A 27,596-nucleotide genomic window follows, 5' to 3' on the forward strand; every position below is an offset into this window, starting at 1 on the left:
CATGCAGTTGTAGGTTTTTTTCCAGACTAAATATAAATGTTTGAGAGGTTTGAGAGGCTGTATCTGGCAGCATAAATCACTGATTGATAATAACTGAACAACCCGCTGGACTGAGTCAATGAGAAGAAAAAAGTTATGGCACGTTTAGCCACAAGTAATACCTAAAACATGAGATCCTCTAAACGTATTGAGAATGGCTTACCACCATCCACACAAGTAATTGTATTGGCAGGTTACTGACAGGTTAGCGAGCTAATAAAACTAGTTGACAGAGTCCAGGTGTGTATCAGTAAAAGTGAGCGGCTTGTTTCCTACCTGTAGATGTTTCGTCAGGTTAGACGTTGACAACACTTTCACGGCTGGGAGGCATCATTTGCATTGTACAGAGAGGTTAAGAGTCCTCTCCGACTTCAAAACAAAATGATGTCGGAGTTTCCAGATAGAAAATGTGTTTCTTTCTTCGGGAGCAGCCATGACCAGAGCAGCTGCCGGCAATATCCATGGCAACGCATCGTTTCAGGCGTGGGTTTGTTGTTGCAGTCTACCTTAAAGTGTCTGGAAGTGTTGCAATGCCAGTGGACGGCGCATGTGTCCGCTGCATTTCTAGTTTATGCGATCTGATTTTCTATTGTAATCCCGCTAAGTAATCCCAGTTTTTATCTAATATACCTGTAACGAGATTACACATTTTTTATGTACTTTAATGGATTACAGTTAAAAAGAATTTGTATCCTAATTACGTAACGCCGTTACATGTAGTCCGTTACTCCCCAACCGTGGGTGCAAACGACTTTTTTTTAAGTTGTATCAAATAAAAATTGAAAGTTGTCATACTGTAATTTATCCATCCATCCATTTTCTCCAATCTTATCCGTTTCCGGGTCACGAGGGTGGCAGTCTGAGCACTGTCACCCAGATCACATTGCACCGATGAAGAACCTTCCTGCAGATGGTGAGCCCACGGGAAGGTGGCGCCCAGCGAACGAACAACCTTGAGAGTCTCATGCTCTACCAACTGAGCTAGCCGGGGGCTAATGTCATTTATATCACATTTTATTTTGCAAATGCTTTTTATCCATGTTGATTTATACTCAAAAGAAATTCATTTTTAACACATCATTTATTGTTCAACCAACATTTTTCTTAGCCATACAGAATGTTAAGGCAAAATTATATATTGGAAACCTCAGTTTAACCTTTCCCTTAAATACAGACAAACTCTGTGTGAACTTTTGCGTCACAGACTCAGCCTAGAACTTATGAAACTAACACCTACGGCATAGTTTAAGTCTGTGTTCGAAAAAGTACTGGCATATATCATGTTTTACCTATGTCAGAAAGATTAAATAAAGATGCAAGTTTGCAAATCTTACTGCAAAAGGGGAATTTTACCCACTGACCCCCTTTAATCTCACTGTTTGTCCTTTGTCACCTACGCCGATCCAGGGCAGGTACAAACATTCTGTGTCTGCGCAGTTCTGGGCACTCTCATGCAGACAATTCTGTTCTCTGTGTGACTTGTGTCTCCAAGCTTTGAATAAAAACTTTGCCAAATAAACAGTTTACAAGAAACTTTTATTCTGTGACAACAATTTCAGCCATTACAAGAACCAAACTAAATACTCAACAACTAAAATAAATTAGAAATGGTAACAGAAAATTTCCCTAAAACAAAATCAGAAAAAGTTGCCAATTCAAAATGGAAAGTAACAGTCAAAGAGGGATTATTCCTTAAAATGAAAATGCAGTCATGCAAGTGCAAAAACTGAACACCAGCCTCATATAAAAGGGTGCAAATTCTTGGTTGTAAAAACACTCACCTCTTTCTCACCAAGATGAAAACAAGATCAGGAGATCCTGCCTACTCTGGGCTGTAAAGCTGGGTGCACAGCCTATGAACTTTTGGGGACATCTTTTTTCATTCAAGCTCCATCAGGACCTTTTGCACAAATTCAAGGGTGTACTGCAGATTTTCCAGATATTTCAGGTTGAGTGTGTATGTGAGCCCAAAAACCATGGCAACAGCTGTTGCAACTGAAGGCACTTCGTTCGAGGACCTGTGTTCCATCTATGACAATCTTAATGTTTGTCTGCCTCAATTTCCTTCACACACAAAAAAGCAACAAATGAGGACAATTAGAAAGAGCATTTCCTGACGAAAATGCATGTTGAATGCTGAACACCATTGCTGAAGCAATTCTAAATCCACTGAAGCCATGCTGTAAAAGCTGATGCTACAGCTGAAAAGTATACCCTGTAAGCTGAGAGATGATTGACTTTTAAAGAGCTAAAAGTAGTTTGAATGTTAAGAAGGCAGAAGAAATTTAGAAGCTTCTGCATGAATAAGTCTTTACAGTTGAAGATTTTGAAAAATTGAACTGGAACCTGACAGCTTAAGAAGATTGCTTAAGTAATGCTAATATGGGTGAAGAAATGGCTGATTAAAATAAATTTAAAGTAGAACTTGTTAAAAGGGATTGGACTAACTTAAAAATGCCTGAATTTGTTGAGATTAGTGGAAAAGATGTATGACAATATAAACAAAGCAGAGAAATATCCTGAAAAGGTTAAGAAAAGGTCTAAAAGTAAATCCTCAAGTCTTCATTATATGAACAAATTAAAATGTATTGAATAGAGAGACATTGTTAAAGAAGTTCCAAAAGTACCCTCAAATGTATGAAATTACTGAGTGAGGTACAGTGGCCTGGAAGTGTAAAACACTACAAACTTCAGAAAACACTGCCAAATCCAAAAAACACAACGGAAACATGTGGTACCTGCTGACGGCAGGGTCGTCATTGATTGGACGCGCTGCCGATGACATGTGCCTCGCTGATGGGACAGAAACAAAGTGTGTCTCTGTAACAGGAAGTAATTTCTGCCCACTGAAGCATGGTCCACATTCCGCGGATAAGAGACTGTTTTCCATAGTTAGGAAACAAGATATTTTGCCTTCATTGTGGTCATTCAGGTACTGACGGCTGGTAGAGACTTTATTGAAGCTTTGATAATTCATTTTAAGCATGGGTCATTATTTGAGGCTTCAATGACGCACAGTGCTCTACATGGACATCTAATGGTCAATAAAATGAAGTGCAATGGAGACGTGTTATTGACAGGTTCAGAGATTGCTTTGGTTTGGATTTAACATACACTGAATGATGGTATGGTTTCTCACCAGTACAATAATGAGTCATCTGCAGCTCGTCCAATCAGTGACAACCCTGCTGTCAGCAGGTACCTGATGTTTCCATTGTTTTTTGATTGTGCTTTCTCTATATGATAGTGTTTTCTCTTTTTATTTTTGGATTTGGTCACGTTTTCTGAAGATTGTAGTGTTTTGCACTTTCAGACCATCGTAGTAAATGGGTTGATTAGTAACAGATTAAATAGTACACAGCAAAATAACATGGCTTTGATCTGTGGCTCCATCATAGTGACCAGAATTTGAAAGCTTTGAGACTGTTTTCACTCCTTTCAATGAGACAAAAAATTCTGAAAATGTTGAACATTTCATAAAGTATAAATAGTATGAAATACATTAGTAAAAACAATAGAGTCCAGAAGAAGCTGCACATTTTGATATATAGTCAGTCTGTCTCCTCACTTTCTTAAACACTGGTCACTTTACTGGATTAATGGCAGACACAAGAGTTCGCGGTTAAGACTGTTGATGGTACTATTATAAAAGTCAAGGACTCATCAAAATGATTTTTCCCTACTTGACACTGTTTTTATAGCAATTTGGCCATACAATTCAAAAACGCATACATAATAAAAATGTATATTATCAGGAAAATGTATACAGTGCTATGTTTCATCTCAACAAGGTGCTTTGATAAGATATTCAACAGGTTCACCCAGGTGGATCAGAGATTTGAAGATGCATTACCTTCTGATGGTGATATCATCGTCTGAATAAAAACAATTTATTTAACAGACAGACAGACTCCAACCCCCCGAACGCACTATTCAACTATGGATCCCACTGATAGCCAACTTGTGCATAGATACGGCATCTAAAACTTGCAAGGTCCTGGTGGCCTGCCGTTTCACACATCCCCCCTTGGCCCTGATGACCTCCTGCATTTTGGTGGAGTGCTTGTCCAACTGTGCCAAGAACTTTGTCTCCAAGGGAACTGTTGTAACCTGCATAAATGCAACATTTATCTGTAATACAAAAACGGAGCATACAGAAAGAACCTTGAAAATGGGGGGTTCGGGTGTTCGCCTCGGTTCAGATGTTCGCCTCAGTTCGGGTGTTCGCCTCGGCTAACTTTTTTTTTTTTAACTCAAGCGTTTATAAAACAAACTCTTCCTGCCCTTTAACAACGCCCGGTGTGTGTTTATTCCCCCAGAAAGCTTATTAGCTCGCTGTCCGCACAGCTCGCCGGGCTCCCGTTAACCTTCGGGCTTCCTGTGACGTTGTATGACTTCCTGTTTCACCTGATAGCAGTGTGTAGCCGCGCAGCTGCTCTCTTGTTTATTAGAATCTTTACAGCTAAAACTTCACTGTAATTCACAGGTTGTTAATCGTAGCTTGTTCAGTTTAGTTTGCACCAGTTTAAATTGTCCTCACTAAAGCCCATTTTTTACTTTGAAATTGTCCACTAGCTGAGTTTAGCATCGGTGATTGCTTCTCTGTCCTCTCCTCCTCTCAGTCGGTGTGCGTGATGTTTTTTACTCATCTGTACTGTATCTGTATTAAGTGCAGCAGCCTGTTAGTTTTGGAGGCAAGGTTGACCGTGTTAGAGACCGGGTTCTGCACTCCCCAGACAGCGCAGCTCGCAGTAGAAGCTAATGGGACCACCTGCACTCGGTCGGCTAGCACCGCAAACTACGTTAGCATCTACTGCTCACTTTGCCCCGTGGTGCTAGCCGACCCAGCGCAGGTGTTTGTTAGCGGTCCCCCAGCATGTCGGGACACTAGGGCATATGGATTAAATAGAGGATAAATGTAAAATAAATCAACATCAAAACTTTAACTAAATTAATGTAAGTTCAAGTGCAAACCTGTGGTATTTTGCTGTGACATTAGTGAGCATACTTTTGTTGCTCAAGCTCATTATCTTTACTAAATACTTAAAAACAATGATATCAAATTAATAAAACAATTACATTTTTAATAGAACACATTAAATAAAAATTTGGTTGAGAGACTTACCTTTCCAACCTTGATCTGCATTCGCGCTTGATTCATGACGTCAGACGTAAGGACTAATAAAATCTAAATTTGACAAGTTCAAACAAAGTAGAATTGCACTTTGAATAGACAATGTAAAATTTTAATTTTACTGATAGCAGAAAAACTGGATTGCCATGGCAAAACAGAAAGGTTGAATTATATCAAATTGCAAAATAACTTTAGTTCAACGACAGGCCTAATACTCTTTTTACAGTGTGGTAAAAGAGGTGTGGCAGTCGCTTCCTGCTCATCTTCGTTCCTTTGCGCAGGACAAGGATTGTGCTGACCAGTGGAGCAGAGGAGAAGATTATGTTTTCCCCTCCCTGAATGTTCGTCCTGCTGTGAATGTGAAAAGGAGGAGGGGAAGCTACTGACCATTAAAACCCCAAGACTGCGTTGGAAAGGAGCTGTAAAGCAGCAGTGTGACGGTCGTGAATCTACAGTCACTGCCTGGAGTGAGTCAAGGTGGACTGGTTGGTTTGGTGATGATTCTTCCCCTAAAGGCAGCTGGTGGGTTCTGTAACACCAGGTTTCAGGTGATGGTTTTCCTGATCCTCTGCATGTTTTTAAAAGTCTGATCACAGCTTGCCTGAGAGTAGAACACAGTTTCTATAAACTCACAAAAAACATGACTGGTTTTATTTCAGTGTGGGAAATCAGGCAGGTCCTGTTCTCCCTTGGTGAGGGGGATGCTCTTATCATAAATTTTTAATATTGTATGTGATCTTGCATTGAGTTTATAGCTTATCACAGTGTCTGACCTGTTTATTACTAGTCTGTTTCGTCTGTGTCTTTGTTCACTTTACCTTCCTGTTCTCACTTCCTCTGTGTGTCTGATTAGTGTTGATTTGTGTCACCTTTCTGTCTTTCCCTTGTGTATCTTCCTTTTGTCTCAGTGCCCGATCGTCATTGTAGTTTGTCTCATGACTCCAGCCTATTCCCTTGTGTTTTCTCTGGACTTCCTCGTGTATATGACCTTCTGCCTCGACTTTGACCATTCGCCTCTGGATCTCCCCTTTGTTATTGTAGCCTGGTTAAATCCGCCCTCTGAATCTGAGTCTGCACCAGTAACATACAGAGGCGTTTGGAGGGCCAAGTACTCCAATTAAAATTAAACAAAAGGGGAATATACTACCAGGTGTATTAATATATATAAAAAAGAAAAGTGGTAGTTATGGTAACTGAAAGCAATTTCAATTTAGAACAATATATAAACAAACCATCTTCAGCACATACGTAGTTTAAGCAAAATGTTTTGATTCAATAGGAATTGAGAGCTGCTCTTTGGATTAGAAGGTCCTTCATGGCTTGGCTGAGGAGGGATTTGGGAAATATTGTAAATACAAACATTGAGCCTGTGGAACAGACTCATAAGTTGACACTGACTGACTAAAACCAAAGCCATCACCTTATTCATATTTTTAATGCACAAGCAGGATCATTACAGTTTTTACAGCCCAAATCTCTCCCAGACAACACAATCTAACTTTGCTCAATCCAAATTAATTAAAGACGTATGGTTGACAATGGTTATTTCTTTGTTTTATTATCACAACAATTATTAAGAAATGTTAAGCAAATTCTCTTGTGGATAAATAATTTGTCCAACTACATCTTTATCACGATTCACCATCTGATGCTGGGGGGTTGACGTTTTGAAGTAGATTGCCTTCTACATTGCTTAGTAAAGTAAAGCGATTGTAGGACAACTATCCACGGATAACTCGTCCACGAACAACTTGTCCACAAAACTGCAATCCAGGACAACTCCTCCACAGATGAGATTTCAGAATTTTTTTGAGAAAATGAATCCTGTACAATGTACTTACTTTTACATATTATTTCTAATTGATATTTTATATATTTTTCATATATCTAGTATATGTACATAAATATTTAATATAGCATAAATAGCTTTGTTTCTTGTGAAGAATGGTCTTTTTTGCGCACATTTGTTAGTAGTGTTCAAAGGTACTTCAACAGGCAGTTTTATAACAGGGAGTGAAAAACAGAAATTGGACTTTAAACTCTGCCTGTCAGGTGACCTGTGACTAAACTTCTGTATGAGGCCCTGGCTTAGCAGGCCACAAACACAGTGTGCACTGTTTTCCAATCTTGAAGGTACAATGTAGAACCTGCAAAGCACTTAGTGCTTTGTGTTAAATTCTTTTTCATTTAATTTACTTTTCTGTTATCCTTGGTCTAAAGGCAAACAAACCAACAGAAACATGAAAGCATGAGCGTTACAAAATTCTGCAGGACCTCAGAAAATCTGAAGCAAAAAGAAGTGATCAGACTTTGTCAGGGTTGCTTTTCTGGTTCCACAATAGAATGAGTGTGGGAAGAGAAAGAAAGGCAGGCGTGTAAGGCCAGGTTTAGTTCAGGAATGTCAGCACGTAACAGGGTGGCGTAGAGAGGGACAGAGGGAGGGAGCCAAACAAAGGAGGGACAAAGACTAGGAGAGAGTCATAAATGTAATAATTACAGCTTAGTCAGAATTAAGCTACGCACTGTCCCAGTTTCACCATTGCAATACAACACTACACCACGGACAGGAAGGAGGAAGGACTCAACTTTTTTTCTGACTTTTTTTTTTGTTTCTTACTAGATTCATTCTTAGGATTCAAAAATACTTTCTTGACATGGACTTTCTCCTGGATTCTGGCTAATTATGACAAGTTTCTTTAAAGTCAAACAAAACGTTTAGAACTGGCTTTAAAAAAATCAAAGAAGAATCGTTGATCATGTCTGTGACAGCTCTGATCAAAAGCAAGTGGGGACAGAAATCACAGGGATCCTCAGGCAAGCATCCACCAGCTTCAAGTCAGCCTGTCCATGAGGAAGATGATGATGAAGATGACGCCAAGAGTAGTTTCAGCAGAGGGGCCAACCGCAGAAACTCCCGTTTCTACCGGTCAATGAGGAAGAAGAAACTGGCTACAGGTAAGCAACCTGTATATGAACATTTCAGCAATTCTTGTCTTTTATTTACCAGTGACTTTCAATCTTGAATTTGGCCTGGAGTTGATTCATATAGTATGTAATCAGGGCCAAAAGCAGGAAGTTTGAGCCGAAGGTGCACCACAAAGGGACAGTCAACATGCATTAGCACTTTTAGAATGTATCACTTTGCAGCAGCATTGCGAGTTTTAAAAAGTAGGTGTTTGAAGTCAAGGAGTTTGTACCTCACGATTTTACAAAAGTCTGGCTTGTTTTTCCATAAATCAAGGACAACTTGCATCCAACCGGACAAACTGGTTTAATTAGAGCTGTACAGAGTGCTGAGTAATACCTCAACCTTTCAACTTTTCATAATACAACCTCTCACCTCACAATATGAAGGCATATTCAACCACCTTTGTTTTGCATGTTACAATCTATAAGGAAAAAGCTATATTGGTGATAAATTTGATATGTGATTTATGATATTAACAAATGCACTAAGTATATTGTGCATAAAATTCTGTAATACTCATGAAGCCACATCAGTCGTATCAATTGAGACTTTTTCCACTACTTGTTTGAGGTTGAGAGATATTTCTTAATAGATAACAGACTTTGATCTATATGAGAGAAAATTAAACTGAGCAACCTAAAAAAATTATAAAATAATAAACATTACAAATGATAAACAGTAACGTATATAAATATTTTATTAATTCAATTATGTATTATTATCTCCCAGTCAACAATCAGCTAATTTATGGCGTTCATGATGAAAGAGTTTGCTTCTTATCTGGAATATGACAATATGTCTTTTCGAAACATGTCTGATGACTGCATAACAATTATTATGTTACATACAAATACCATTTGTATGGTATTTGTAACAAGTAAACATTCTATAGAAACACTGACTGTATTTTTTTTATCGTATGTATGTATGTATGTATGTATGTATGTATGTATGTATGTATGTATGTATGTCCATTGTTTGATATACTGTATTATACAGGATAAATTAATCAAATGAGGGGCCTCCTTAACCCACTACCACATGATTGCACCTTATCTATTGAGAGCTTTAGGCTTCCCAATAATGTGTCAATCACAAACGTTACCCCCAATCAAATTTAGGTGTTTTGCTTGAGATGATGAAACACAAACAAGAGATACATTACATAATAGGAACCATAAATAGTTCAGTACAGAGTACAAATTTCCATGAACAAAATGTTTCATTCAATATTGACACAACATCAGATGTCATTCTCAGAATTTATAATAGTCTGAATACTAATCAGTATTAATACTTGGATCAGTAGTAAACAGAAAAGTAAGCATCTGATAGCAGTTTGCTTTTAGCAGCAGAGGGATTTGGAAATTTTCCCAATCTGTTGTGAAAAAAAACTGCTGTGGAAAGTTAGTGAAACTTGAGTATCCTTCTTAAAAGGTAAGGATATAATTGGGGTTTTTTGCATTGAATGCCCGAAATATGCATTAATTAAAGTTGTATTATGTCTGCTGTAAACTTAGCTACATCAAAAGTTCAGCAAATTTACTTAAATTATACAACTATACAAAAAATAAAACCTTTACCAGTGTGTGCCAAAACTTTATATACTAAATTTTCAAACCAATATGCTGTTGTTTTACTAAACCCTTGAAAAGCTGATTATTTGGACAACTGATTGATTCATTCTCCCTCCCACTAGATTCCACCAAGTCTCGCGAGGACGGCAGTCTATCCAGCAAAGCATCAGCCTCATCCTCTCATGTTCCCATACTCTACAAATCACCCTTGTTGCCTCGGACAGGACAGTAAGTCTGCCCAGCCTTCACTGCACAACCCCATCACACACGTCCAGTTAGCAAAGGAGCTTGTACACTGCATACCCCAGTTTCACATTTCATACTTGGTACTTTGAATTGCTTATCACATCATTTATAAGCACCCATGTCATCACAAAGCTTCAGGCAAAATGGGCACACGTATTCAGGCTATCAAGTGGATTACGGTAGACCTTTTAACAAATCTACCAACAACATTAAAAATAATGTCTCTTTCATCCAAATTCTTTCAGAGACGTCTTTAACTTCAATATTATGTTGCAGCTTAACACATCAAGCGGTGACTTGTATGTATTAAGAAATATTACTTTGAGTGTATAGTTTCATGGGCAGGAGGTGTCATGTAGCTTCTGATTAGTGGATCCAAGTTGCAGAACTCAGAGTTTGGAGACTTAATGGTATTTTGGTATTGTTACGGAGTGAAAATAAAGAGCAGGATGACTGAAGAATATCAAAAAGTTACAGTGAAAGGCAAGCTGGGAGTGCTGGCAATAAGCATGACTATAGCTGATTGACATTGTGTAGATAACGAGTTAGCACATGGGGAGATAACACAAGATAGTAATGGGCCATTTCAATAGTCAAGAGTCTTTGAAGCAGGTTGATTTGATCTCAAAAAGTCTGGGTGGAAAGAATTCCAGTGCAGTTAAAGTAGGCCAAGTGAAGTATTAAATGTCCGGGTCTGTAGGTTTATTTAAAAGATTGTTACAGTCTCAAGTCTACTTTATGGAGTCTGGGTGTCTTGCTGAAAGAATGCATTTTTTTTTTTTGAAAAACCAAGTTACGATTGAAAGGGTTCTGGATCAGACACTCAAATATTAAATCTCGGTGTATTTTAAAGAGATGAGCTCTTGTGGAGAGTTCTAAAGAGTTCTGTGGAGAGTTGTTTTCCTTTCATTCAACAAACTTTCAGAGAGTAAGAGAAAGGTCACATTGGATAAAATAACTAAATATTATTTTGTTGCCTATGATAAAACCAACCTGACATCTTTCATAAATAGTTTAATTTAATGTGGACAAACGTAGATCTGAAGTTTCTTAGTTCATCTTTTCTGAGCTCAGAAATATAGTGCAACATGAACTACATTTTATGTTAGCTGAGCTACATTTGAAAGTTCATCTGCAGGAGTTAGCTTAGATTTGAAGGTTAAATAGGTTACATTTGATTTGCACAAAAAAATGTCAATTTTGGTCAAAATCAAAATGGTTGCAGACCCCTGTACTGGTAGTTGAGTGTTGCTCTGATAAAAAAAAAAAACTGGATTGAAGAACCACTTTTTGATCAGATCTGGAAAAAAAATTTGGTGGAGTTTAAAAGTTCCAAATAAGGTTAATGTCTAAGTCTCTCAGAGTTCAGGTCATGTGGTAAGAGTAGGTTTACACTATGTTCCCGGCAGCCTGTTTGCCCGAAACGTAGTGCGCAGTGGGATTTTGGGTAATTCTGAGGACGGTGTGGCACGTTTTTCACGTTCTGTCAAGGCTTTCTACGGATGAAATATGGATGTCGGGCAATTTTGAAGCACATTTATGTCCCAAGGTACCACCAAAAGTGAATGCAATCATTCTATCCTGAGACTTTTGTTGGGTGCATACATACCTCTTGATGTCTTTTTCGGTGGCATAGCTTGTAGAAGGTGTTCTGTTGTTGATTGCTCAGACTCGAATGAAACTCCCCTCCATGCCCGGCTTCCTCCCAGACCGTGCACGCCGTGGCAGACCGGAGCAGAACGCAATGTGTCGGGTCCACAAACCGTCACATACTGGGATAAGCCGCGATTGAACGTGATGAAACGGTTACCATACACCATACACTACGCCATGAGGACCGTGACGCGATGCGATAAAACGAGAAGCAACCGTGAAACAACCGTGATAGAACGCGCACTAAACGTCACTTCCTGTAAGCCTCCTGTCCCACTACGGACTGCCTCCAAGTTCTATTACGGCCTATTACGTGCTGCCACGTTTTGTGACGTTCATCCCCTTTTGCTACGGGTTGAGTTTCTCATCCGCACCGTGGTTGCTGTGGCAAATTTTTTGACAGTTTAAAAATCTGTCACAGCACCTAAGGCAATCACAACTTGTTACGTTTGACCATCCCGTCCCCCTGCGTTGTCCAACGTCCGTCCCGTTTTGTCCACGGTGGCCTGAAACGGGGATGCCGTGGCTTGCCGTAACATAGTGTAAACGTACCTTAAGTGTTCAGATCTAGCTTTGAGAATCTGTGTCTACTTTAGAGAGTTGAGGTCTGTTTGAGGTGCTTTCATAAGGGTTAACACTGACCAGAGTGTGTGTTTGGCGTGGACCGAAATGTAAATGGCCTATGTCAGCTACTTTCATACTAACTTTTGGTGCAGTGAAAAACTTACTTACACTTATTGTTAGGGATGTCCCGATTCGATCGGTAGATATCGGATCGGGGCCGATATTAGTGATTTGTGAGTGATCGGGGATCGGCAAATCCAGCCGATCACCGCGCCGATCTAAAAAAAAAAGAAAAAAAAAGAACGCAGTCCGCAACGTCACCTAATAACCACAACAATCACGGACTACAAGCTCCAGTCGAGCTGCAGAAGCCAGAAGCAGGTGGAGCGGGGCCATAGACCTATAAAACTAGAGTTATGGTTAGTGATTTATGTGTTTATGTGCAGAAGTCTACTTCTAAATTTCTATGTGGTCGGTCTTCTTCTGCTTTTTTATTTTGTTTGATGAGTCTCGGTGCCCCTAAAGGCCTGGCATGTGTATTACATGCCCTGAAGCCTCGTGTTGAGCTGTGTCCATAGTGAGGTGTGGACGGGAGTTTTTTGGGAGCAGACCAGGGAGAAAAAAGATAGTTTTTTCGTTGTGTGGATGTACCCTCAGTTTAAAGTGTCATCGGGACATCCCTACTTAATATGTCACACAAAGACATTTTCCCATTGGTTAGCACACCAATACTAGATCAGTAACTTTAGTTTTAGTTTGAACAAGTTACAGACCAATATTCAACCTTCTTTATATTTCTAAAATCCTAGAAAATGTTGTTTCAAGTCGCTATGTGACCATTTATGTACAAATGACCTGTTTCAGTGTTTTCAGTTCATCATAGCACAGAGACACTCTGGTCAAAGTTACTAATGATCTTCTCATGGCCTAAGACAAAGGACTGGTCTCTGTTATGGGCCTGTTCTGATATCTGTTCTGGTCCTGTTAGATCTCATTGATCAGAACATCCTACGACAGAGACTGGAACATTTCATCAGGATTAAAGGTTCAGCATTAAACCGGTTTCATCATATTTATCAGACAGAAGTTGTTATATTTGGCTCTAAACAAGGGCAAAATATACAGTAATAATATATTTGATTATCTCTAAGGACCTTAGACTTGCATTGCATCTAGCCTCTACATGTTCAAATATCCTTAAGCAAAAAAGGTTTCTCTTTATTTTAACCACATTTATAGCATACATAGGGAAAAGCAGAACATTAGGAAGACCTTCTATCCTAATGCACTCTAGAAAGTCACCAAAAAACACTGCAAATAGTGCAAATACAGTGGTGTGATGAAGTGTTTTCCCCCCTCCATTTTTGCATGTTTCCACACTTAAATGTTTCAGATCATCAAAGAAAGTTAAACATTAGTTAAAGATAACTCAATTAAACACAAAATGCAGTTTTCAAATGAAGGGTTTTATTAATGAGGAAGAAAAAAATCCAAAGCTACATGACCCTGTGTGAAAAAGTGTTTGCCCCTAAACCTAATAACTGGTTGGGCCACCCTGAGCATCAACTACTGCCATCAAGCATTTGTGATAACTTGCAATGAGTCTTTTACAACGCTGTGGAGGAATTGTGGCCCACCCATCTTTACAGAATTGTTGTAATTCAGCCACGTTGGAGGGTTTTCGAGAATGAACTGTCTTTTTAAGGTCATGCCACAGCATCTCAGAAAAATATAAGAAAAGATAAAAATTAACCCCCAGAGCGCAGAAATGTGCCACCTATAAACACTAAAACGGCCACCTAGAAACATTAAAACGGCCACCACGGCCTGTAGGAATATCGTAGACAGATCAAACCAAAGCTCAATTGTTCATCTCATCAAGAACTAAAAATCATGTGCTGATACCCTGACCTAAATCCAACAGGAAATCCGCAATTTGCCTTTCAAAATAAGATTGGCAAATGCTATCTCCTCTGAGGGCGAATATCGTATAGGCTTCAAAACACTATGAAATGATAGAGGAGACTCTCTTGCTCAATAATTCAGTTCAACTTTTTGATTAGTCTAGCGGTTTTGTTTTTATTAGCCGTCAAAGTTTCGAACGCCGAATCCCACCACCTCCCTCCTCTCACTTAAATACATGGGAAAACCAAAATGTCTCCTCAAAAACAGCCGTGACAGAATACCTCGAACAAGTGGTGACTGTGGTTAAACCGTGATTCTGATCGGAAAAGCGAGCAGATCAGAAGCATGACAAGAACCTGCTGAACAAGACGATGTAACACATGAGGAGAAAATACTATAAAACATGACCTTTTGGACCAGAGAGAACATTGCTGTCATTTTTTGGTTCCCACCATTTCAAGCGACATTTATCATTGAGTCAGATGGAGCAAAATTGGGCGTCTGCATCAAAACTAGTGTCCAAAGTTAACGTCTGACTCCTTTGAAACCCACATAGACTGACAGACAACAAATCTTCCTCTCAAGAAATGATAATTCAATCCAAATATTTGCCCGAAAACTGTGGATTCAGAGGAGTCGTTTCCAAAATATAAGGACAACATCCATCCTCTCTTCCACTCTGGTGACAGCAACTGCAGGTGATCAGAACACTGTTGCATCATTCACACCCAGGATTATGCAATACCATGAAAGTCTTTGTTTATGAGCTAACTTGCTATCATGTGCTACATAAACAAGCTAACATGCTATTGTGTGGTTTGTGAGCAGTGAACTAGCTAACATGCTATAATGTGTTACATAAACTTGCTAACATGCAAATCTGCGCTTTGTGGACTTGCTAACATGCTAACATGCACTTCGTGGTCTTGCTAACATGTGGTTTGAGGACTAGCTAAGATGCTAATGTGCGGTTCATGGACTTGCTAACATTCTAATGTGCTACATAAACTATCTAACATGCTAATCTGCGCTTTGTGGCCCAGCTAACATGCTAATGTACACTTTGTGGACTACCTAATATGCTAACGTGCACTTTGTGGTCTTGCTTACATGCGGTTAGTGGACTAGCTAACATGCGGTTAGCGGAAGAGCTGACATGCTAACAATGGGCTTGTGGACTTGCTAACATGCCCGAAACTCCTTCACCTGGGGAGTAACCTGTGTCATTTTACGGTAGATAACAGGTACGAGCCTAGCATGCTAGTTAGCATGCTAACAAAGTTTGTTCAATCGAGCTGATATTAGGTGGATGGCCTGAAGGGGGCGGGTTAGGGTTACAGATCACTAGCTAATTAGCCGGGTCCCGCCCACTTTTGACCCCACCATAGAGTTAGGATTACAGGACCAACCCTAGCTGAAAGTGGCTTGCTTTGCTTTATACACCATCTCCCACCATCCACGCCCACTATAGTCGATCTTTATCTCTAGAAACCAGAATAATTAGGGTTGGGGTTTGGTTGTTGCATGTATACCACCAGCAACATTAGAGTTAAGTTGGCTTTCAAAATAAAAGCCCCCCACATTTTTCAAAATAAAAGTCCTTTTTTGGTGAAACCTTCAAAATTTATATTTGATCAACATTTTGTGTTTACTTGTGTTATCTTTGACTAATGTTTAAATTGGTTTGATGATCTGAAACATGCAAAAAAGTAAGAAATCTGGAAGGGGGCAAACACTTTTTTACACCACTGTTTCGGACAGTATCACCAAAAAGCCTAATGAAAGTCCCCATAGTGGTGCTCCACATGATTGTATTTACCAGTGAGTTTTTGTTTTTGTGTGTGAAATGCAGCTTTGAGCATTTGCAACAGCTCCATCCTCCCAGAGCTCTGTTGCCAAGCAATGGTCAGGCCAGCAGCAGACATGCTCTGTACAACAGCGATACTGAAGAGAGAAGGGAAGTGGGTGGAGGGAGAATGACTATATCGGCTGCTTCCAACACTCAGCACAGAGACCCTACGGAAGAAATGACTACATACCCACCTCATAGGATTCATCGTGAAGACATTAAAAAGCTTTCAGAGCAAACAGCTGCCGTTTGCAGTGTACAGGACATCAAGGGGAACACTATGAGTTTGCAAGAAACCAATTCTGATGGATCAAACCAGGATAACATCGATCTCAGGTCAGACACAATGACTAAAGACTGAAGAGTATGAAAATCAAAGCCTAAACTGTGTGATAGCAGTAATACTGAATAGATAAATTCAAAAAGATTTTAAAATATGCAAAGCTTTTAGTAGAATATGTTATTATTTAAGACATATTTTTTTCATTTAAAAGAAATGACAAAATGCAGTGATTTTAATAGCTAAATAGGGAGATAAGAAAAAATAGAATATTCACATTGCAAAGAAGTGCATTATTTTTAAAGAGGGGGGATTGATTAAGAAGGTTAAGTATTTGTCATTATGTCCAAATATCCAGAAGATGTTTAGTCATGTAAGTCCATTGGAATATGTAATTTTAAAATGTATTTTTATTCTCTTTTCAGATTGTCGGCCAATGGAGAAACCTGTCAAATCGGTCGCAGCCTGAAAATTGTCAAAAACATTGGTGAGTGCATGCTTTCCACCCACATCCACCACCTCCAGAGCTGTTGCGAGATATCCATCACGAGGGAAAATAGTATATCTGATTTTGAGGTTGGTTAGAGACCCACAGCTATAAGGTATTATGATGCTGATTGAATGCACTGATATTATCAAAAAAGATTAATATACTTCTATGGTCAAAGTTTGGAAGTTTTTCTGGACTCTGTGGAGCCGCCACTTTACAAGAATAAGAAAAAGAGTCAAACAAGAAAGTGCAGCAGCCACATGCTTCACATAAAATAACAGTTTCAGCAGTATACCATCTAAGCCTGAAAATATGTGATTCTCTTATCAGAGTTAGTGCTAGAAGTTCATGATTGACTTTGTTGACAGACATGACTGTGTAAGTAAGCTAAATGTTTTTCTTTTTGGTTTATTGAAGATGAGAGCCTTTCATTCAATGAGGCAAAAGTCTCACAAATGAACAGATAGACAACAGAGAAACTATATGTTTAGAAAGTACAGACTTTTATTTGTAGATAATGTGCATATATTGCTGCCCTTTCTTCAATAATACAGTTTTTGCAATGTGTCTGACTTCACTCTCCTTTATGTAAGTCTCAGTCCAGTCCTAACACCCACTGAATCAGTCTGTGACATAAGACTGTGGTAGATTATACAACTGCTTCAGGTTGCTGTTGTTTAAAATGACTTTCTCTATCAGTAAACGGACACCTATAATCACAACAGAGAGTTTATATGTGGATAATCACTTTAATAAATAGTGGAAAATAGTGAAAAACTGTTTTATTGCTTTATGAATGGGAAATGAGCTAATTCCATCACAATGCAAAATGTACGTAGAATATAATTAGCTAATTATCATCTATTGTTATAGAAAATACTTAAATGGATACAATAGTGCTTCCTGGCCCAATGGTTCAGACTATGCAGTTTGTGGGGAAAATTCTACAGGCTTATCTCATGTCTGCTCATTATCTTCCCTCCCTCTAGAATTTCTGTACCAGGAATACCGTGACACTTCTAAGCAACAGGAGATTGAACAGAGGCGACAGCGTGAGAACCGTTCCCCAGTCAAGGAAGGGACTCCGATGCAAGAGTCTGTGGTAACGTCACCACCAGCATTACAGCTGCAGCTGAGGAATAATGCTCAATCTCTGAGCTTGTGGCAAAACCTGGAAGCGGTGCAGGCCAGTGGCCTGCTCACCCAGTTAGACCAAAAAGAAATTATAATGCAAGAGGTAAGTCATTAAAAAGAAAGAGCAAACTTGAATGTACAAATTCAGTGGATATATTTCCTGCAAGGTGTTTGCCTACCATGACAAGAAACTTTGGGATTGGAAGATTGCTTACTACTGTGCCTAATAATTCCTGTAAACCGCTATCGAGATTACTTTTTACATGTGTGCTTTTCTACCCTGTTGCCGTCTTGTTTCTGCTCAAACATGGGAACAGTTTTCATTTGCTTCTTGTGGAATGAGGTTAAATAACTCTTTGGCTGAGGTCTGCAACTTAAATGAACAAAAGAAATGCTTAAGCCAATGTCCACCAAGCTATTTTAGCTGTTTAGGCTACTTTCATTCTTGCTCGTTGGTTTGCCTTTTTACCATTTCAAATGGTTTTAGTTTTTCTAGCTATTCTTGGCTGTTTTCGCAATTTTAGCTGTTTCAACCATTTTAGCTAACTTTGCCATTTAATATATTGAGCAAAATATAACAATATAGGCAAGGTGTGGGAGTTTAGCACAGACTGTTTCAACTTAGAAGATGTCCACAATAAATACACAATAATCATCAGGAGTTGATCAATTCAGCTAACAGGCATTTATTAACAAAGATATATTCATTCATAAATTGATTCAAAAACCACACATCTAAGTAGCAAATGTCATCTAACATGGAGATCTAATCTACTAAACAACAATGCTACGTACATAAGCGTGTGTGTGTGTGTGTGTGAGTGAGAGAGAGAGAGGGAGAGGGCGTGGCTGAGAGAGTGTGCGGGTTTGACAGCATGGGTTGCAATGCCGTACAGTGTCCACCGGGTGACGGATGAGTCGGGGTTGACTCATCCAAGATGGCGGCTCTGGTGGGCTCAGGATGTCCATACACAAGGTATCGCAGTGTTCAGCGTTCAGCGACGCAGTGTTCAGCGACGCAGTGTTCAGCAACGTGCACGATCAGTGGTCATGTGACTGGTCATGGACGGACGTTGGAAAGCAAGGCCTTTGGAGAGAATGAAGTTTGTGTTTGGGGAAGTGAATTCTTCTATGCAAAGAAGGCCGTAGGATGCTATAGTAAGGCACTAGAGCATATGTGTCAAACTCAAGGCCCGCGGGCCAAATGTGGCCGTCTACATTATTTTATGTGGCCCACGAGGGCTTAAAGGTCTGATTGTCTTAAAATAAATACCATTCTGTTTTCTATAGATGCACAGTGCACGCCTGTAGGTGCGTGTCTATTGGAAACAATACAGTAATTACGTGTGCCTTTGTTGACACGGAGGTAGTGATGCACTTATGCATATCCAGATTAAGATGTTCACCGAGCCGACCCGTGTTCCACCCGACGGTGGACAATCTCCCCGTGAGAAACCGCATGCGGCGGCAAACACACAAAACAGTATGTCTTTTGTGTTATGAGGTGTGTCGGTTGTCAACGAGAACCATATAAGTCCACATTTTGACACCAAGCACGAAGCTAAGTATGCCAAAGTTAGACTTAACAGAGCAACAAGCAAATATATATTTTTATATCTATGCAAATGCATATGTAATATTTGTAATATGAATAAGATTATAAAGTCAGTTATTTAAAATTGAGGAATAGTTGCATTTATTTTACATTATATTTGTTTACATTTAGTTACATTTATACTGTCTTACTTAATGTGGCCCTTTGAGGGCAACCATTATGCTGATGTGGCCCTCGGCAAAAATTAGTTTGACACCCCTGCGCTTGAGAGTAACGATTTTAAGTGTGGAGTGAAAGAACTTAGCTGGGTGAACGATCTGTGTAAAATGAGAAGATTCTACACAGATAATTTTAGATCCTTTGTACGTCAGGGGTTGTCCACCATCTCTGTTCCATCTAGAAGCGTTGCGCAACTGTTGCTTATCGTCGAAGTTATGAAACCTGATGAGGACGGGTCGTGGCCATTGGTGTCATCTGAGATTGGGAGCTTGTGTGCAGTGTGCCCTCTTGATTTTGATCTGGTCAGGCTTAAATTCTATATGGAGGAAGGCGGGCAGCCAGCTTTCAAAAAACTTAACTGGTCTGGTCCCTCAATGCCCTTGCCTGAGGGCATAAGGTGGATTTTCTCCCAGCTACCTCTATTCTCCAGATCGTCTTGTCTTATTATCTTGTCCCATTTTAACCACTTCCTTCTCTCGCACTTGAATGCATGCGTTAGCTTGGACTGATTCCTCCTCTACCACTGAGACTCTTTCCTCAACTTTGCTAGTTTGTTTCACAAGCGACGCAGTGTTCACAAGATCCTTCAGCTCCAGTGCTTGTGCCTTGAAGCATTTGAGATAAACGGTCTTTAGTATCGCTTTAGTATCGCTTTAGTAATATTCAGTGTTATTTCTTGGATAGCTTGGCAAAGATCAGGGTCAGTTGCACCAGTCTTGTTAGCAGCGGCTAGCTCCTGAGTACCTAGCAAGCGATGCGTGCTCTCAGCGCTGTCACTCTTGCTCTGGTTCTTTGTGGTTTTCAGTGAAATGGCGTGTGAGTGCCTCAGAAAGAATTCACCGATACTCATATTACCATGTCTGGTGGAGATGTGTCGATAAAGTGTCCGATAGTGTGTGAAAAAAACTTAAATTAATGCTGCGGTGCCGAGCTTAGCAAGTCGACCATCTACTATGCCACTATCTTTGACCCTCCTTATTTATTTATTTAATTGTGGCACTTTTTGTAGTCCATAATTTAGAAGTAAGCCATCATCATGAAAACATTAGTGAAATCAAATGAGTCTTTCTACATGTAAAAACATTTTCCTCCTGGATATTTTCTTCTTCTTTTTTCTTCTAATTTCTCTTCTCATGGTTAGCTTAAAATGTAAAACTTTATTTATTTCTTAGATTTAAAAAACACATTTGTTACCTTTTACTAAAAGATAATCTAATAAGGTAATAATAATTTTTTTAAAAAAGCACAGGGTAAAAATATTTCTACACCTATAATTTAATGCATAGGTTGTTTTTTTTTATATAGCACTTTTCTGGACACTCAAAGACTGCAATATTCATTCACTCAATACTCAATGGTGGTAAGCTACATATGTAGTCACAGGTGCCCTGGAGTAGACTGACGGAAGCGAGGATGCCAATCTGCACCATCGGCCCCTCCGACCACCACCAACCAGAAGAGATGTGACAGAGTTAATAATCAGAGACTCACTGCATGTTGTCTTCATTTCAACATCTCATAGAAACAAGTGACCACAAACCAGAACTGACTTCAAGCCAGTCACTGAGCCTGGGGTGATTTCAAAAGTGCCCAAAGTCTTAGACATGAAATGACCCTGATTAGTTTAATTTAATATCAGTCACTCTGGTGTTAATCAGTAATTTGTGAGATCGCTACTAAGCCCCGCCTCCTCAGGCTGCTCACACACACACGACTAGAGAGAGAAAAATCAAGAATCCTCTCTTTTATTGAAGATTATCTGTAGAAAATTAAGCAAACACAGTTCAAGGCCCATTGTTAGTTTGTTGGCATAAACAAATTTCGACAGTATTGCAGTTTATTCATATATTTTATATATATAAAGAAAAAAAAACCATTCCTCTTGCTTTCACCAGGGGTGTTGGCGCCCCAGCACCCTCTATTGACCAGCTGCCACTGGGTTGATTCCTGTGGCTTGTTCAGGAGCCAAAATGTTCTTGGATGTTGTACCCCAAGTTAGATAGAGAAAGGTGAGTGGCTTCCAAGAGTTTGAATGTTGCACATATCCATGTAATCCATCCATCCATCCATCCACCCATTTTCTTCCGCTTATTTGTTTCCGGGTCGCGGGGGTGACAGTCAGAGCACTGTCACCCAGATCACATAGCACCGATTTAAGAACCTTCCTGCAGTTTTCCTTCCTTCATTTTCCCGTGAGCCCACGGGAAGGTGGCGCCCGGCGTGGGACACGAACCCACTACCCTGAGATTGTGAGTCTCATGCTCTACAAACTGAGCTAGCCGGGGGTATTCACCATGTAATGTATTAATTATTTATATATTAATAAAATGTTAGTTCTAAAATCCACAAATGCAACAAACTACAGTCTTGGGAGAGAGAGCAGAAATTAACATTATATACATTTAGCTTTATTCTAAACATATTTTGTGGCTTCAGGAAAATGTTGCTTTTGGTCATAACAGTTGCAGATCTCTGACCAATAAAATTGATTTCGGGCTTCCTTAGCATCAGTCGGTCATAAATGCAGCTCTTCAGTCTCTCTGTTGTTGTTTCCGTGTGTGTGTGCGTGTGTGTGTGATACTGTGGATTTGTTAATGGAGACATACTTTCCTTTCTAGGCCATGTTTGAGCTGGTGACCTCAGAAGCTTCCTACTATAAGAGTCTGGAAATTTTGGAGACACACTTCCTGCGTAACCCTATTTTATTCAACACTCTGAGCCAATCTGACATGCATTTTCTCTTCTCAAACATTGAGGAAGTCATGAAAGCCAGTGAAAGGTAGGATTGGGTCCTGCTTTACAGAAATCTTTTCATTATTAAAGTCTTCATGTGAGTTCACTAGTTTGTCCCACATTTTTACCATTATGTCCCTGAGTAATGGTCTACTACCATTTTTAGGTTCTTGATGGATCTTGAAAACCGAATCGAGGAGTCAATTTTCATTTCTGACGTGTGTGATATTGTTCATCACCATGCTGTAGAACACTTCAGTGTCTTCATTAAATATGTCATTAACCAAGTGTACCAGGAGAAGAACTACCGCCGCATCTTGTGAGTACCTTTTCAAACTTATGAACCTCTATGTAATGTGAATGATTATGTAAAGAGACATTCATTTGGGACTTCAGTATGAGTTGTTTGAGTCACAGATTAATCATGATTTAAATTTTTGCACCAGTGAGTATTTTGTATATTTGAAGGGAATACATAACACTTTCCAAAATGGAATTGTGGTTTGATGGACTGATGTTGATGATTACACGCTCAGAGAGACTGTGTGAGGAAGACTATAGCCTTAAACTGTCCTGGTTGTCTGTGAATGTTGTGAGTCAGCCTGTCTTTTTTTCAGAAGCAAACAGGTTTGATAAGCACGAATTGAAGGGAGTGGTTGGCTTTGAATATTATGTGTATGTTCCTCTTCATTAATTTTACATACCTGAGAAAGCATGCAACCTTCCCACACCCAGCGAGACAGGTATTTGGCTGTAGACACTATCGAACATGTCCAATGTTCGAACCAACCATTTTCAAAAATCATGAGAGAGGACATGTTCCCAAGCTGAAATAGTCTTTTCAGCTTGGGATAAATCATTGTGGTACACTAATCCACAGTTTGGTTGGATTGCTTTCTGTTAGCACAATTTCTGATGTTATTATATTCACATCTGAGGGAGTAATGAGTCAAATAAATGTATTTTCACAATCACATAACAGATTTTGTGTGTGTGTGTGTGTGTGTGTGTGTGTGTGTGTGTGTGTGTGTGTGTGTGTGTGTGTGTGTGTGTGTGTGTGTGTGTGTGTGTGTGTGTGTGTGTGTGTGTGTGTGTGTGTGTGTGTGTGCGTGTGTGTGTGTGTGTGTAGAGAGGGGAACCAACCGTTTCGGGAGGCAATGGCTTCACTGGAGAACCATCCACGTGTGAGGGGCCTGTCTTTCACGTCTTTCCTTATTCTTCCTTTCCAAAGGATCACAAGACTCAAGCTGCTTGTTCAAGTGAGTCTAATAATTATAACTGATACTTAAAGCCCCTTCATACTTCCTTTTTGAACCCATAAGAACAAGAATAAAATTTGTCAGTGACGGCAGCCAGCTGCCCGAAAAAAAAGTTTTTTCGCAGGACTGTTCATACTCCAATAAGAAGCTGCCAAACTCACAGGCCACGCCCCTCACAGCAGACCACGCCCCCTCACAGCAGCCACACGTCTGTCATGCGGCGTTTTAACTTTCCAACAGCAGTTTATTTCTCGCCTCCAGTGCTTTCAGAAATACATTTCGCTGAACTGTTTCAGTAATAAAAGAGAGTTTTTGTCCGAGCGCGATGTTGATCCGGTATTAACTACAGGAGGTGACAGCTTTTCGTGATGTGTTCAGGTGCATCACGTCAGCCTGCACTCTGACATTTTAACGAGCTGTGGCGCTCGTACAGTAGCAATGTTACAAGCTAAATATGATTAAAATATGACTGATAGTCATGAGCGAACTGGAACACGCATGTGCAGCACACGGCAGTGCAGCACACGGCAGTGCAGAGGTTTCGGCAGTGCGGCACCTACATAGTTCGGCCAGGACGGTTGGCACAGCTGAAACAAATTTGTTCGGCCAGAAGGAGCTGGCCGAAGGAAATTACGTAATTTTGTTCTGCAGGACCCCGCACTGCCAAACTTTCTTCTTGTTCTTATGGAGTATGAATTGGCCTTTATACAACATAATGCCAAGATTTAGTGGAGGGAATTTTTAATCAATCATTCACATTACTTACTGTAGAAAGACTTACTGTACATTTGGAATTTTTGTTAATCATCATAAATTTTACAGAATTTAAGAAATCTTATCCAAATTGACATTTGTTTTGTTTGTTCTTTCTCAAATGCTGATCCACCACAAACCAAATGAATACATGTTCCATAAACCCATTTCATAAGATTCAAATAACTATCAGAATATAATGGCCATCATTAAAAGGATCAGCAACAGAACTCAGTTAGACTCACGTGGTGCTGAGGGACCAAAAGAGTGACAAAATCTCTCACTTCATTCACCATCAACAGACTGAACTGTTTATTCAAAACAGGACTGTTGTCCAAAATGATTGAATCTAATATTGCTCAATTTGCCATTTTTTCTTTCCCTGTAGAACATCTGTTTGAAGGTTTGATGTACAATTTATTTTACTGTTTTTGAAAATTGTCAGTTTTTTTTCCTCTTATTGCTACCATCTTGTAGCAGTCTGGACCATTATCCCTCCAAACTCTTAAATCAACAGTCCTAAATAACTGGTAGTCACTGAATAGTCTCTTTTTTGTCAAGTAATCCAACAGTGAACAAACGTAGCAGATGAGCAATTTCTGTAATAGTCCAACAAGCACATCATGGTCCAAGTGATTTAAATTATCTTCCTTCAAAGTTTTGATGGTTTTTGAATGTCTAGAACAAGTGCACAAGCCTAAATGTATTGGATAACTCACACACAGCTGAACAGGAGCACCTAATGTACTGAATATTGATTAGCTGTGTAGTTTTCATTTGAATGTTTCCTTGAGCAGAATATCCTGAAAAAAGCAGAGGAGAACTCGGAGAGGGAAGCTAATGCTGTTAAAGCACATCAACAGCTGGAACAGGTCAGTCAAGGTTGCGTTCTTGTCAAAGTCTTGCAGAAGATATGACAATATTGTCCATTTTGTCCTGCACAAAAAGGGAAGTGTGTGCTTGTCTCTCTGTTTTTGTGTAAAGGGGCACAAAGCCCCTTTTTACCAACTTGGTCCAAGGGGGAGGAGCTCAGTGGGAATGTTGGAATGTTCAAACCCTAACTCATGCAACATGTAGTTTGTGAAAAGAAAAACGAATTTATAAAATAGTCAATAAAATGCTAAAATGTTCAAAAGTTAGAAATGTTCAAATATTATAATGCTAAAATAAATCCCAGTCCTCTCCAAACTACATTGGTCAATTCTACAGTCCATCAGGCTCACCTAGGTTCCGCTCCTGGCCTGATCCCACGGCGAGCTCCGCTCCTGAAGAGTGATCCGCTCCTGGTCTTGGAGTGTGCAGAGCTCCGCTCCCGAGAAGTGCGCCCCGCTCCGGGGACATAGTCTGAAGATTCACAGTCAGGCTGTCAGTGCATTTCTGGGGAACATAGGTCTTTACGCGAGTCACGCGGACTTTGAATGCCATCAACAAAAATAGAGGAACACTGAGCTGAGGGAGATTGACGAACTCTCCCCCTCCGCTGCGCTGCTCCACGGCGTCCTCTCTCTCAGCCACTTCTCCACTCTCACAGCTCCCGGGGCTCAGAGAACGATGGAGAAGCCCGTGCAAAGGGACAAGCTGTCACTATCGTAGGCCTGCGACAGGTAAAAGTTGCCAGTTCGTCCAGCTGGCTGGGCAGAATGAGTTCGAGTAAAGTGGCACTTAGCTGAGAGGAGGTGGTTCGCCAAACTCTCCCCTCTCCAATGCTCCGAAGGCTCGTCCTGTCGCTGCCGTTTTTTCCACTGGCTCACACGCTGGGTGCCTCTCCTATCCTTGTCCTGTACTTTCCCCGCTACTCATTTCTTGGTGTCTGAAGGACTGACACGCAACACTCTGCCCTCACTCATGTGAACTAATCATCGGAGCAAGGACTGCAATTAAGCACTGGTAACGCGTTACTCTCATATGACCACTTTTTTCAGTAATGAGCAGGGGGGACTGGTCATTAGGGGCAGGTGGGGCTGAGCCCCACCTGGTGTCATCAGAAAGGATTGCATGCAAAGTATGCATGGAGTAAAGTGAAAGTGTGCATGCTCAGGCTGTAGCTCCATTCATTGAATTCATGAGTTTTTGATGCCTCATGGGGCTTGAAGCCCCACTAACAACGTCACTAGATACTCAGAGCTGATTGGCTGGAGCTGATTTAGGCATTGCTTCACAGAACTGGAGCGAGTCTCACAAATACCAGCTTGTTAGCAGCTAAAGCTAACAAACACTTAACAATAAAAATTAATTAGTTTGATTATTTCAGTCCAAGTTTGAAACGCTTAGTTTACCAGAAAAAATTTAAGTAAGTAGTTGTACACTATGTGACACGGTGAGGAAGAGTTCTTAAGAATCTCACCAGTTTGCACTTTACTGTTGGTTGAGTGGCAGAATTGCTGCATTTGAAACATTGTGACCTGATTTGAATCCCATCACTGATATATATATTTTTTAATTTAATTTATTTATTTTTTTGATCGGCTATTTCCAAGGCTCAACATTTTTATGGGATCAACGCCTATATGGTTGTTATAGTGTTGTGGCTAAAAGATTGTGCACACACTTTACTTTGGAATTCAGTAGTGTCACAAGACCTGAAATAAAATCTTGGCCCACCAAGTATTTACATCTAGAAATGGCACTGGTAACGAGTAATCGAATGCGTTACTATTTCCAAACCATTAATCAGATTAAAGTTACTTGTCCAAGTCACTGTGCGTTACTATTGTAGCGTCCTTCATTCTCCTCCAAACTGACACAGACCCATGCAGCAAGTGCAAGCAGACTCTGCACGCTCACCTGACCCGCCCCTTTTTCCACTCTCAGTTAATCACAGGCCAACCCACTCTAACGAGTAACACAAAAGAATGGGAGCAAACTAACATCATCAAAAAACCTTAACAATGCAATCAGCCCCGCCTTTTTAAATCAATCAATCAATCAATGAAAGACTTTGTTTGTCCGAGAGGGGAGCAAATGAAGTCGCATAAACAAACAAATAAATAAATAAATAAATAAATAAATAAATAAATAGTGCAACAACAGACTACAACTACATCTCTGGGTAAATAAATACCAGTAACAGTAAAAATCTTAGTCAAGTCAAGCGGTTTTGTTTTTATGAGCCATCAAAGTTCCGAAAGCCGAATCCCGCTGCCTCCCTCCTCTCATTTAAATACATGGGAAAACCAAAATGTCTCCTCAAAAACAGCCGTGACAGAACACCCCGAACAAGTGGCGACGGTAGCTAAAT

At 40.0% G+C, this 27,596-nt stretch overlaps 1 protein-coding gene across 3 annotated transcripts in view; it reads left to right on the forward strand.

Moving 5' to 3' along the window:
• Positions 1 to 7,675: 7,675 nt before the first annotated feature.
• The window catches only part of ngef (neuronal guanine nucleotide exchange factor), a 36,818-nt gene continuing 16,897 nt past the window's right edge, over positions 7,676 to 27,596 (forward strand). For 2 of the 3 annotated variants that reach the window (XM_080460365.1, XM_080460366.1), the window contains exons 1-9: positions 7,691 to 8,128; positions 9,841 to 9,946; positions 15,939 to 16,271; positions 16,641 to 16,702; positions 17,695 to 17,942; positions 22,232 to 22,392; positions 22,513 to 22,665; positions 23,476 to 23,605; positions 25,156 to 25,230. In XM_080460365.1, coding sequence (XP_080316491.1) covers positions 7,930 to 8,128; positions 9,841 to 9,946; positions 15,939 to 16,271; positions 16,641 to 16,702; positions 17,695 to 17,942; positions 22,232 to 22,392; positions 22,513 to 22,665; positions 23,476 to 23,605; positions 25,156 to 25,230 — 1,467 coding nt within the window. In that variant the 5' untranslated portion in view covers positions 7,691 to 7,929. Of the gene's footprint in view, positions 8,129 to 9,840; positions 9,947 to 15,938; positions 16,272 to 16,640; positions 16,703 to 17,694; positions 17,943 to 22,231; positions 22,393 to 22,512; positions 22,666 to 23,475; positions 23,606 to 25,155; positions 25,231 to 27,596 lie in introns of all 3 variants that reach the window. The other variant, XM_080460367.1, reaches the window with a different exon arrangement.

This window comes from Lipophrys pholis (assembly GCF_963383615.2).
Source record: "Lipophrys pholis genome assembly, chromosome: 3".
Taxonomy (NCBI): domain Eukaryota; kingdom Metazoa; phylum Chordata; class Actinopteri; order Blenniiformes; family Blenniidae; genus Lipophrys; species Lipophrys pholis.